Source organism: Cavia porcellus, unplaced genomic scaffold (genome assembly GCF_034190915.1).
Source record: "Cavia porcellus strain 051 isolate PalLab524CR breed Dunkin Hartley unplaced genomic scaffold, mCavPor4.1 scaffold_10, whole genome shotgun sequence".
Classification (NCBI taxonomy): Eukaryota; Metazoa; Chordata; class Mammalia; order Rodentia; family Caviidae; genus Cavia; species Cavia porcellus.
The window spans coordinates 6,545,700-6,557,952 of NW_026947493.1; the positions used below are offsets into that span (position 1 = coordinate 6,545,700).

General features: G+C 51.2%; 1 protein-coding gene across 6 annotated transcripts in view; it reads right to left on the reverse strand.

The window, feature by feature from the left end:
• Window positions 1-12,253, reverse strand: part of Dapk2 (death associated protein kinase 2) — a 103,943-nt gene that overhangs the window by 9,906 nt on the left and 81,784 nt on the right. For 4 of the 6 annotated variants that reach the window (XM_063256936.1, XM_003480195.4, XM_063256935.1 and 1 more), the window contains exons 6-9: window positions 9,575-9,623; window positions 9,005-9,031; window positions 6,540-6,692; window positions 4,925-4,970 (exon numbers count right to left, since the gene is read on the reverse strand). In XM_063256936.1, coding sequence (XP_063113006.1) covers window positions 4,925-4,970; window positions 6,540-6,692; window positions 9,005-9,031; window positions 9,575-9,623 — 275 coding nt within the window. Of the gene's footprint in view, window positions 1-38; window positions 3,613-4,924; window positions 4,971-6,539; window positions 6,693-9,004; window positions 9,032-9,574; window positions 9,624-12,253 lie in introns of those variants that run through there. The other 2 variants (XM_013143994.2, XM_063256937.1) reach the window with 1 other exon arrangement.

Consider the following 12,253-nt stretch of genomic DNA (forward strand, 5'->3'; position numbering starts at 1 on the left):
TCACATCTCTCTCCCTCCCCCAATCTCCCTAATTCAAATTTGCCACCACGTCACTCTTTTATTACATTTTGACCTTCACAGTCAGTCTGCCCTCACTTTGGGAAAGCTGTGTAGGTCACTCCCTGTTGGCACAGCAAAGGACCTTCAATGTGTGCAGTGGTTTACATCGAACTAGCATATGACATCCCAGGAGAGGGCAGGTAAGTCTTGGAGGAGAGTGTAAAGGTTATTTGAGGAAACAGGGCTGTTTCCTAGACGTTGAGATGCACATTTTGGGCCTCAGAGGTCAGCAGGCATCCGCCACTGTGACATCTTTAATGTTGGCTTGGAGGGAAGTATGTGTGGGGGTGCTGCTTCTACCAGCCCTGTGGGCCACCAGCCTCAGAAGGGGTGGGTGACATTCCCAGCTTGAGTGTCACACTGACTGCAAATTCAAAGAGCAAAGCTTGGGGAGGGCTGGCAGTCCAGGCTGCCTATGCTGGGGGCGGGGGGGGGGGGGGTTTCACCCCCTTAGGCTCACAGCTGAGTACTACCTAATTGCTTGCTATCTTTTTCTGCACAATGGCTCTATTTCTCATTCACCCACCCACAGCTTTATGTATGCATGTATGTGGGGGGGGGGGTCTCTTAGACTCCCCATATTGGCCTTTGTTTTTAATGGTATGTAAAGTAATGATGCACCTCATAATCATGGTTTCTTATATTTGATGCAAAAGTTTCTGCAATGCACCAAGCATGGTGGTACATGCTTGTAATCCTAGCCTTCAAGGAGGTTGAGGCAGGAGGACTGCCATGAGTTTGAGGCCAGCCTGGGCTACATAGTGAGTCCAGGCCTGTCTGAACTACATAACAAGACCGGTCTCCAAAAAAAAAAAAAAAAGTCTCAGGGACAGTATTATGTATGATATTTGAAAAGACCTGTCTCAGAAAAGGAGATCAGATTATAAAGGAAAGGTTTCATGAGATGCACATTTCATAAGTTGTCTGAAACTACTCCCTGGCTATGCTACTCACTGGACCTTTCCTCTCTAGCTCCAGCCCAGACCCCTTTAGTAGCTTTCCATGACTGTGGACAGAAGCAGAGCTCTTTAACATGGCCAAGGCCCTGCTGGTCCTGCTCCTCTCCATCCTCTCTACACCATGGTCCTCCTCCCTCATTCCCTCCAGTTTCCCTGGGCCTTCATCTCCAGCCTTCTGTGCTCCTCTCTGGTCACAGCGCCCTGAGATGATAGCCTGTTGGGAACACCTCTCTCCCTGGTCTGCTTTGCAGATCTCAGCACCTGCTTTCCCCATTTCAAGGACACCTACCCTTCCAGATGGAAGCCCTCTGCAAACTGCTGTTTCTCTCTCAGCATCTGTCCAGCTGTCTTCTAAGTGTGGGATTCTTGACTAATGTTGGGCTCCTGCACTAGACCAAGAACTCCATCAACACAGGGACTGTTTCACTGGACACATCCTTAGCCTCAAGTGTAGTCTCTATATGAGGGAGGGTGCCTGATAATCATCTGTGAACAGATGGGTGAATCTGGGTATCACTGGCCTCCACAACAAAGGGTACACTTCTGGAGCTGGGGATACTTAGGAGAAGCAGAAAGAGACACAGATTTGTCATTGGAAGGCCCCCACTTTTGTGACTCACATTGTGACTTGGGTCAAATCACTTCATCTCTCTGTTTGTTGATCTCTAAACTGGGAATAACAGTTTATCCAGATTTCTGATTGGGGTGTTTTGTCAAGCTGTAAATAGCTGCGAACTATGCAGTCTTTGCCCCCACCTGCAAGCTTCCGGCACAGCCCTGGGTCTGGATTCCAGGCTCTGTTTACTGTTAATGGTTAATACAGACTGATCCTTCCTGGGGAGGAGGGGATGAGGTCACAAGGTCCGGTCCTGGGGAGGGACGCCCAAAGCCTTGGATCATGAAGGAACCACAGAGCCTCTCAATCTTCACGTCCACATTCTTCAAAACCTCTTATGGACTTTCTTGGACATTCAGGGCCCAATGCAAGTGAGAAAAAGAATGCCTTTGTGGAGCACCTTTGGGTCTACATTTTCAACACAAAGTTTGGGCCCTTAAATGGGAGTTGAGGGAGAGGAAAGGATGGAGCACAGGGAGATGCTGCCCTTTCCCTCCTGCCATAAAGGTAGGTCTTCAGACAGAGACAGGGGCTAGTAGGAGCGTGGCACCCCCTGGGTCACAGCTCCTGGGACAATCTCTGCCGGCGCTGCATTCTACTGCACCTGGCCAAACACGTGCACCTGCTTACCTGCTGTCTGGAATCTGAACTTCATTATTAAAGTTTAATATTTACAGAGAAGCCTCCTGCTTCCTCCCACAGACCTCCAGGAGCCGGGCACCCTGGCTTTCTTTGTCAGCTGTATGACTGGCTATGAATGATCCTAAATCCTTTTCCCTGTCAGTCAATCTCACCACTTAGGTGGCAATCCCTGTCCTTATTGCCTCCCTTTCTAGCTCAGAGCTCTTTGGGAATTAAGTAAAGATCACACACACACAAAGACTTGCTAAGTGAGAAGTTAGTTCAGATGAAAAGCACTATTATTTTCTCTGTGCATTTTAAATCCCTGCTTCTGCAGCAGGAAAGCACCACACTGACTTTGTTATCCCTGGTTAATTCAGCACTACCCAAGATCTACAGTCCTAAGGCCTGTGGGTGGGAGTGGGAGGTGAGCGCACCCACCATCACAAACCCACTACCAAGCATCCCCCAGGGCAAAGCGTCCCCCAGGGTGGCCCTCCTTCTGCCCTCCCCTGGGGAAGGGACTGCTGAGGGAGGGGTATTCATCCTTTGATTGTCTTCCCAGCTTGGCTGCTCTGTCAGCTCTCTCTTGGCAAAGTGGTTGGCAAGAGAAGGCACAGAATGAGTGAAGTGGTGACTCGGGTGGAAGGCTGCACTGCAGACCTAAGCCCTGTGAAATGACCCTAGCTGGTAGAGTGTGCACTTCCGCAAACCACCCTGAGCGCTTTACTGACTAGGTGCTGGCGCTCACAGCTTCAAGCTGGCCAGGACTTCCTCAGTGTGTGACCCGCTGGGCAGCTCTGATAGGGACTCGCTGGTGTCCCAGGGGAGCACAGAGCCTAGGCCATCTGCATTTCTGCTCTCCAGCTGGAAGCTGCTCGCCAGCTCCTGTACCCACTGCAGGTCTGCAGAGAGCTCCTGCCTCAGAGCCTCAAACTGCGCCTGCAGATGGTCTAGTTTCCTGGCCACTCTTCCTAGGCTGGACCCCGTGGCCCGGATGTCTTCTCGCAAGAGCTTCTTCAAGGACTTCACCTTGCGGAACTCATACTTGAGCTGGGAAAGGTTGTGTCGGGCACTCTCGTTCTCCTCCCGGTACCAAGCCTCCTTCTCATTGTAGATGGAGATCAGGGTCTCCACGTCGTCCTGGAGAGTGTCATGGGTCCCTGCAAGGGCGTGACATCCTTGGTCCACCCGAGCTATGTCCTCTACCATTTGGGCAAAGTGCTCAAAGTTGACATAAGTGTTGTTAGGGGGCATGCTGGAGTGGCATTTGAGGGTGTACTCTCTCAGGCGCTTGGTTTTCAGCTGTGAGGTCTGTGTCTTCCGCTGCTCAGGGGCTCGGGTTTCGTCTTTTGACTGACAGGTGTTCGGACAGGAGAACCAGAATATTAACAGGATGGATGCAGTCTCCAAAGTGCAATCAATCCAAGCTGCGGGTAGGCACACACATGGGCTCCTTGGCATTCACTGCATGCAGCAGGCTTCAGGGAGAAGGAGGGTGCAGGAAGCATCCCCACATACAGCAGAAAGGTGGAGTGGGGTGGGGTTCTGCCTGCATGTTCACTTCAGGGCAGGGAATCCAGGGCCATTAGAGGGGCCACCCACTGAGCAAAGCATTTAAGGGGACTTACGCAGTCAGGCAGGCTGCAGCCAAGACTCTGCAGGCATCCACTCAAGGGATGGAGTGCATGAAGCCTCAGCTGGCAGAGAGGCTGAGGGGTGTCTCTCTTTCACGGCTCCTGAGGCCTCAGCAACCTTCAGCATGCTCAGCAGAAAGCACCCAAGAGAATCCTCACGCCCTGCTCTTAGTGTTCCCTCTCCTGCAGGGCCCTGGCTTTGGCATCCTCCCACAGGCAGGTGTATCTGGCCTTCTCCCAGACCTCCCAGCCCCTGCTCTTATCTGCACGTTCAGAGCTCAGATCATTCTGTCTATCTCCTCCTTAACAACTGTGCCTATCTCCTTCTTAATACCAAAGGGGGGCACACAGCTCATCCATCCGTGGAACCAGGCCCAGAATCCTGGTCTGTGACCTCAACCCTGCAAAGCACTGTTCACTACACAAACAGCAAAGTCCTGGAAAATCCAGCAGCCAGCCAGAGGCTGGAGCACAAGGTGAGTTAGGCAAGGATGCATCTTTCAGCATGACACTCCCCAGAGGGAACCAAACTATGAGCTAACTAACAGAGTGGTGGCCCCTTCTCCCCACCAGGCCTGTTTCACAGCCCAGTTCCTGAAGCCAAGGGGACTGACTGGAGCATCACCTCTTACTCAAAGCCCTGTCCCAAAAGTCAAAAAGAAAGAACCCTGGTTACACAGCTGGGATTTTTAATGTCATTGGCCTCTCTCCAACAGAGGAGTCCTGACTTCTGTGTTGAAAAGGGACAGTGACGTCCTCCAACAAAGAACGTTTTGTAAGATTATCCCAAAGAAAAAGGATTTCAGTTGAGGTTTGTGAGAGTTTTATTTCTTAAGCTGCCTGAGCCCATGAAATTCAAACTTAAGGTAGCAAAGCCTTATTTAAGCAAGCTCAGGCCTTTGGGCCACTGCCTATTGTCATCTGTGCCTAAGGGTTAGTGTTTCAAGCCAAGGCCTCCCCACCAGCCTCTGCCTGCAGCTACCACAGCCAGCCCCGGTGACAGAACAGGAGCTCATCAACCATGCCCTTACCGTGATCCAGGGGTGTCTGAGGGCCTCTTGGATTGTGAGCCGTTTTCTGCAATGAGGATTAGCATACACTCATGATCTGGTGGTGGAACAGGGGTGATGTCTCTAGTCTTACCCTGAGCCTTCTTTGACCACACTGTCAAGGCAGCAGTGCAGAGAATGCAGAGGTGGATGGAAACTCACTGCTCTCCCTGCTCACCAGGGAAGAGGTTTGGGCCAGCTCCCATGAAGAGCCCTTAAAGCCTCAAGCTCACTTCCAAAGTTGGAAGTCCAAGTCCCCCCTCCAGCAGAGTGCTGTCCTGGGCTTCCACAGTCCTCCAAAACCCCTTCGACACTGCTAGACTTCTGGTCGGTATTTGTCTCTTACCTCTCAGGTCCCTCCTCTGCCCTCATTGCTCAATCCCCAGGTGGGGTGCCTTCCTGAGCCTGCCCTAACCTGGGGGATCAGGGCCTTGTACTTCAGAGGGCCCCGCATAGGCACTCTCTGATGTCCGTGGGACCAAGAGGACATAGCCTTCTAGAGTTGCTGGCCTTTTCCTCCTGCCCCATCCAGGCCCTGCTCTGGGCACTCAGCACCTAAAATTCCCTGCCCACTCTCTTTTTGGACCCCACATCCCCAGGTTGTGCATCCCAGGGAACAGGTTTTATTTCCTAAGCTGTTTGACCTCTCTGGGGCTCCTCCTGCCACTCCCAGTCTGAAAGGCTTGAAAACCCTGCAGGTTCTCCAGGTTCTCTCTCTCTCTCTGTCTCTCTCTCTCTCTCTCTCTCTCTCTCTCTCTCTCTCTCACACACACACACACACACACACACACACACACGCACACACACACAGGGTCTCCCTAGGTAGTACAGGCTCACCTTGAACTCATGATGACCCCCTGCCTCAGCCTCCTAAATGCTGGGATTATAGGTGTGTGCTATCACGCCCAGTTTATTTTTCTTGTGTGAGGAACACAAAAGGTAAATAAGGAGCAAAATGGAGGACAAATATCAAAAATAGGAATGGGAACAAAGGAAGAAAAAAGAGATTTTTTTCTTTTCTTTTCTTTTCTTTGGTGCTGGGGATGGAACTCATGACCGAGTACATGCCAGGCAGGCGCCTTGGGCCACTGAGTAAAATCCCTGGCCTGAAAAAAGGGTTTAAAAAAAAGAATGGAAGAGAAAATGGAAACAAAACTTTTGAAAATGGGGAGGGGAAAAAGGGTTGAAGTGAGGGAGGGAAATGGAAAAAAAAAGGAAGAACTAAGTCATATTATGTGCAGATACAAATTTACTATGGTGAATGTGATCATTATATATGGCAAATACGTACTAACAAAATTTTTAAAAATTAAATACAGTAGAAAAAAAAATCCTTCAGTTTTATCTCCCGTCCAAGTTCCAGACGCCTAGGGACCTAAGAATTTCCAAGCAGACACACACCCACACACACCCCCACACACACACATACACACACACAGAATTATCTGCATCTCAGCACGTGATCCCGGCAAACAAGGTGAACGCCAAGCCTTGGCCAATTTCAGTACCTCCCTGGATGAGAACACAGCGGTGCAGGTAACAGCTGTGACATCTCGGAGATGAGGAGAGAACCCGACGCCCTCCTCAGTCCTCTTACCGGGTCTCTTTAACCAAAAGCTTCTGAATGAAGTCCTTGGCCAGCTCGCTGGTCTGGCTGAAGAATTCCTCGTCAAAGTCGTAACTCACTGCTGTGATGTTTGCCAGGGTTTCCTGCTTCGTGTCTCCCAGGAAAGGGGAGGCTCCGCTTAGGCTGAGCACAAGAGACAACCACGTGACTGGGAGAAAGCGGGTGGAAGTGGGAGGGTGGACCAACGCTGCAGTGTGAGGCTGGGGGCTCCACTCGGGCAGCCAAGAGGGGCCTCCTCAGTGGGATCTAATCAACTCACTTCACAAAGTGCCTGTAAGTAAGACAGAGGGGCAACAGCGCCTTCTGCGGCCTCAAAAGCTGAGAGGAGAGAAACTGTGGCTCTTTATAACCCCCAAGAACAAAGCACACCATCACAGAAGACTATGGGATAGAGGACTTGGGGCATGCAGGAAGGGGCCAGGCCAGCTCTTTTTGCTTTCTTTGCAACTTGAAGAAACTGGTGGAGATGTAAGATTCCTCCAGGCCAGGGGAGAAACTGAGCAAAGGTGGAGAGGCACAGAGACAGAGGGGCTGCTGGAGCCTGAGGGGCTGGGGGCCCACGAGGTCAGCAAGGATGTGTCTTACCCTGTATTCCAGGGCCACCACCTCCTGACTCACATCCCAGTGCTCCTGGGCTCTGCCCAGGTGTGCCCAAGCCCCCTTCGTGCCTTGATGACATCCCTTCCCAAACGCACCCACGCTAGGGACCCAGTGGTCACCTTGGACTCTCCTCCTGTTCCCTTACCCCAAGTCCCACAGTTTCCACTACTCAGAATCTCTTGAAGGTCCTTCCCATGCCCCAGTGCTGCTTGTTAGCATGGTGGCAGCAGTGGAACGCTGCTGCCGCTGTTTCAATCCAGCTCTCCCCTTCCCTTTGCTGTGCAAATCTAGGTAAGTGCCTCAGCCTCTCTGGGCTGCTGTTTCCTCATTTGTAAAATGAAGAAAATTAAAAAAAAAAAGAAGAAGAAGAAGAAAATTACGGCAACCATCTGAAACCGCGTGATGAATAATCAGGGTACATACATATGAAATGCTTTGTGTCACCCAAGCCATCGGAAGGGCTCTAGAATTAATGGGCATTGTGTTGTCATTGTTAGAACACAGAGACTGGGTCCCCAGTTTGCATAGGATTACACCTCAACTCCTTTCCTTCCCCTTGCACCAGAGAGCTGACTTCATGCCCACACCCTCATTCTAACACCTTGCTTCTTCATTCCCCACCACCCCCGAAGGCCTCCCACAGCCCCAGGAAGCCAAGGCCTTCCCATCTGTCTAGTGAAGGTGCACTCAAGCCTCCAGTACAGCTGAGTTCCCTGGGTGGGACTCAGTGGTGAGGTGTCCCCCACAGATAGGATTGGGAGCCTGGTGAGTAGGCTTCATGTCAATATCCTGAGTGCCTGGCACCACGCCTGTGGAAGAGCAGGTCACCCAGAGCGTGGTGTCAGATTCGGCCCACCCTGGAGTTCCTTAACATCCCGACGATGAGAGTCCTAGGAAACCCAGGGTACAAGAGCCCACGTCTGAGTATTTTGGCTCTGATCCAGAATTACAGATCAATGGTTCTTGGCATCAAATTCAGCTTTCTTTTCTTTTTTCTTTTCTTTCTATATTGGGGATTAAACACAAAGGCCCTCACACTGAGGCACATCCCCAGCCCTTTTTAAGACAAGAAAGTTCAATGCCCAGGCTAGGCTTGAACTCCATGTCCTCCTGCCTCAGCCTCCCAGCGTGCTAGGATTACACACATGAACCGTTACACCCAGCCTCTGCCGAAGCCCCATCCCCTAGCAGTCCTGAAGCAGGGCTGGACCACGGGAGGTAGTAAGAGCCCCACTGGGCAGCCAGCAGTGGGACCCCAGAACTGCCCAGGGGATTTATGTGCCGTGGATCTGCAGTGAGTCGCAGAGCTAGTTTATGGGGGCACTGAGAGGTTGAACCCTAGCTGTGGAAAGAACCCTAGGCATGCACCCCTACCCCCCAGCCGTGAGCTGGCTCCTCCCTACACGGGTACCACGGCCTAGTGAGCCCCCTTCCTGGGGCAGGGAGTCTGTGATTCTGATTCTTCTGACGAGAAAAGCAGAACCAAAGCACAAATACCTGCCCAAGGCCACTGAGGCACAAGGGGGCAGCGTCCGCATCCAGCGCCCCAAGACTCCCTGCACAAAGGGGGCAAGCAGGAGTGCTCTGCACAAGCAATGGGAAGCTCTGGGCAGGGACGTGGGAAAAGAAAGCAGCAGAGAGGGCGAGGAAGGGAAAGGGTTGAGGAAGGAAAGGAAGGAAAGGCAGGAGAGAAGAGGCCAGGTGGGGAGCACGCAGCCTCATGGCTGTGTAGACCGACACGGCCTACGGCGCTGGGCAGCAGCAGGCCGGCCACCCTCCGGCTCCTGTCTTCTCTCCTGCTAAGTGACATCAGGGTCCGGGGTAGGGACACTCACAGGATGTAGGTAATGACGCCGATGCTCCTGCAAACAAAGGACAGTCCAGTCAGGGCCGCCTGGCTCCAATCCCGGCCAGTAAAGGACTCCCTGTGCACTGCCTCCCTCAGGGAACCCCCTGGGAACCCCTGGTGGTACCTTACACTCAGTCTCTGCATCCTATTCCTAAGCAGCTTGGCCACTTGGCTTTCCACCCCCAAGGCCCCTTTGCCTTACACTATTGGATAATGACAACTGCCCTGCAGAGGAGCCAGCAGGGTTTTAGGAAAGTCACAAAGGCCTTGCCCACTGTGCACAGCAATCCAAAAAGAAATGGATCTCAGGAAATGACCGTGATCTGCCCACGCGAACACGGTGGCCCAACTCAAGGAGCCACGGTCACTAACGTCTTCGTCGTCGGCTCTGTCTTCCCCTCTCTCCTGCAGCTCTCAGGCTCTGATTCCAAGCTTAGCAGTCTTGGACCAGCTAGGGAGACTCTGAGAGGTGAGTGTAGAGAAATGGGATTCATGGTCAACTAGATGTCAACCGAAACAGGGTGCAGAGACCTCCAGGTCAGCCTGTACCACTCACCACATGTCAGCCTCCAGCCCCAGGGGCTCATAGTTCACGATCTCCGGAGCTGAAAGAAGTCATGGTCAGGGGTTAAGAGGACGTAGAGATGGGCGGAGATGACGTGGGGGATCCTAGTGACTTCGGTGCCAAATGTCTCCAGCCTGAATCCCCAAGAAGGAAAGGCCAAGTAGCAGATGAAGGTAACCTGGATCTCTAAGGATTCTCAGGAAGAAGGTCGCTGTGGCCCCAATGTTCCCCCAATGGTAACAGGTTGAAATCTCCAACCTCCCACCCCCAGGATAATAGGTGATTCAGTTTTGCAGGTGGGACCTAGTAAGAGACCCCAGGGGTTGGCGTGGTGTTGCATGCCTGTAACCCCAGTACCCCAGGAGGCTGAGGCAGGAGGATCACAAGTTTGAGCCTAGCCTGGGCCATTTAGCAAGACCTGTCTCAAAATGAAAAAAAGAACTCGGAATGTGGCTCATGTAAAGAGAGACAAACAGACAGACAGACAGACACAGAAAGGAAGAAAGAGAGACTATTTACTCCTTCTCCCATGTGAGGACAGAGGCATCATCTGTAAAGAATAATCCCTCCCCAGAACTGAATCTGCTGGTGCCTCGATCTGGGGCCTCCAAGCCTCTGAACCCTGAGCAGTAACTTTTTGTTTCTCATGAATTACCCCACTGAAGGTGTTTTGCTGTAGCAGCGCCAAACAGAGTGAGACAAGAGCGGCCTATTAATCTGGTAGAAGCCTCCTGTAAACAGGCCTGGCTAGCCAGAGAGGGGCATAGGAACTCCCCTACAGGAAGAGGCATGCAGGAAGGGCAAGCCACGAGGAAGGAGAAACAGGGCCTCGCGATGAGATCTGCTTGGGAGCTCTCTGGTGGACATGATCAGGTCAGTGCTGAAAGGTGACGGGAAAGAAAAGAAGCCAGAGAAAGAGAATCTACCTTCTGGAGTTGGCAGGAAGAGCAGACCTCCTGCCTGAGGGGCAGAGGATCCCTGGGGGGCCTGAGGGGAGAGGACAAGGCTCCTGGGGGACCAAGCAGCAGCCAGGGAGAATGGGACAAGGTCGGGGGAACTGGGCTGAGCCACTGAATGTGGAATCCCCAGTGCACAGGTACAGAGAGGAGCGGAGCCGATGACCTCGTGGAGGTGGAGGGCAGGCTTCTGGGGACAAAGGTCCACGCACTGCCGGGAGACACCACACAGATAAGCGCTGGACAGTAAGTGCTGAAATCCACACCCCGCAGTGCTGGAGCCCAAAGGGTGGGAGAGAAGTAAGGTGCTGATGACGGCTTCAAAGGCCGGCAGCAGCAAAAGGGGCAGTATCTCCAAAAGGAGGAAGAGCTGAGACTATCTCCCAATGGAAAGGATGAGAGTGGGAAAAGCTGGTTATCTGGAACAGAGCTAAGCCAGTATATTTCAGGGCACGGCTCCATTCCTCTCTTCTGTCGCTCTTACTTTTTTTTTTTTTTTTTCAGAGTACCAGGAATCAAACTCAGGACCTCCTGCTTACCAGGCAAGTACTGGGCCACTGAGCTATATCCCCAGCCCGGTCTCCCCTACTTCTGTCTCTCTTGCTGAGAACCACTGTCCTGACTTTGCTTTGTTTTTTTTAGCTTTATAAAAATGGCATCAACTTGAGACTATATTCACAAGTTAAATAAATCAGACACATGTGTACACATATTGTCTCACTAGTGTGAAAGCTAAAAAACCAACATAGGTATATGTGTATGTATATATAAAGAACTAGTTAAGGCAATTACAAAAAATTTTTTTAAATGGCACCAAACTGCATGAGATGGTAACTTGACTATTCTTTGCTTGCTTTTGATGTTCAGCAAATATCTGTCTGGGGACTTCCATTTTCTAGGCTGTATAATAGTTCATTGTAACTATCCATAGCAACTATTATTTCTCATACATTTTCCTCTCAGAGATCATATGGATGGTTCCCATCTCCCTCTCCCTCATGGCTGGAACAATACTGCCATGGGCACTTTTTGTATTTGTATCTCAATGAAAGGCTTTTTTTGGGGGGGTGGTGGAGACAAGGTCTTGCTATATAGTTTAGGCTGGCTTTGAAGTCACTATGTAGCCTAGGCTGGCCTCCAACTTGTGGTGATCCTCCTGCATCAGCCCTCCAACTGCTAGGATTACAGGTGCCCACCACCATATTCAGTTAAGCTTTCTTTAGGACAGTAATATACAAAATGGTCCAACAAACAGGCACAGAATAGGAATATGCATCAAGGAGCTCCTACAGTAATTTGATACTGCTGTGATACCCAAACTGTGGTGATTTTTCTAGGAAGTTATTTTGCTTGTATCTTGCCAGCAGGCACATGACTATATACTGAATTCCTTCAAGCTCTATTTAGTTCTTTCCAAAATTTGCCTGGTCTTTTTTTTTTTTTTACATCTTGTTCCTTGCTCATTCTTATGATTCTAACTTTTAGTTCTATGTTTTGCTTGCTTTACGTCAGCAGCTGATAACGCCGACATCTTACGTCCCTGCAGACCTACCTCTTGCAGGTCTCTCACCACTATGATCAGCAGTCTTCTCACAGTGCAGTTGTCTGGCTGCTCACAGATCCAGCTCTAAGCTCAACTCACTGGATTTCAGGAGCAAGAGTTGAGACAGAGTAACTACTGTGGAGGACCACAGTGACGACACCCCTGGGAGAA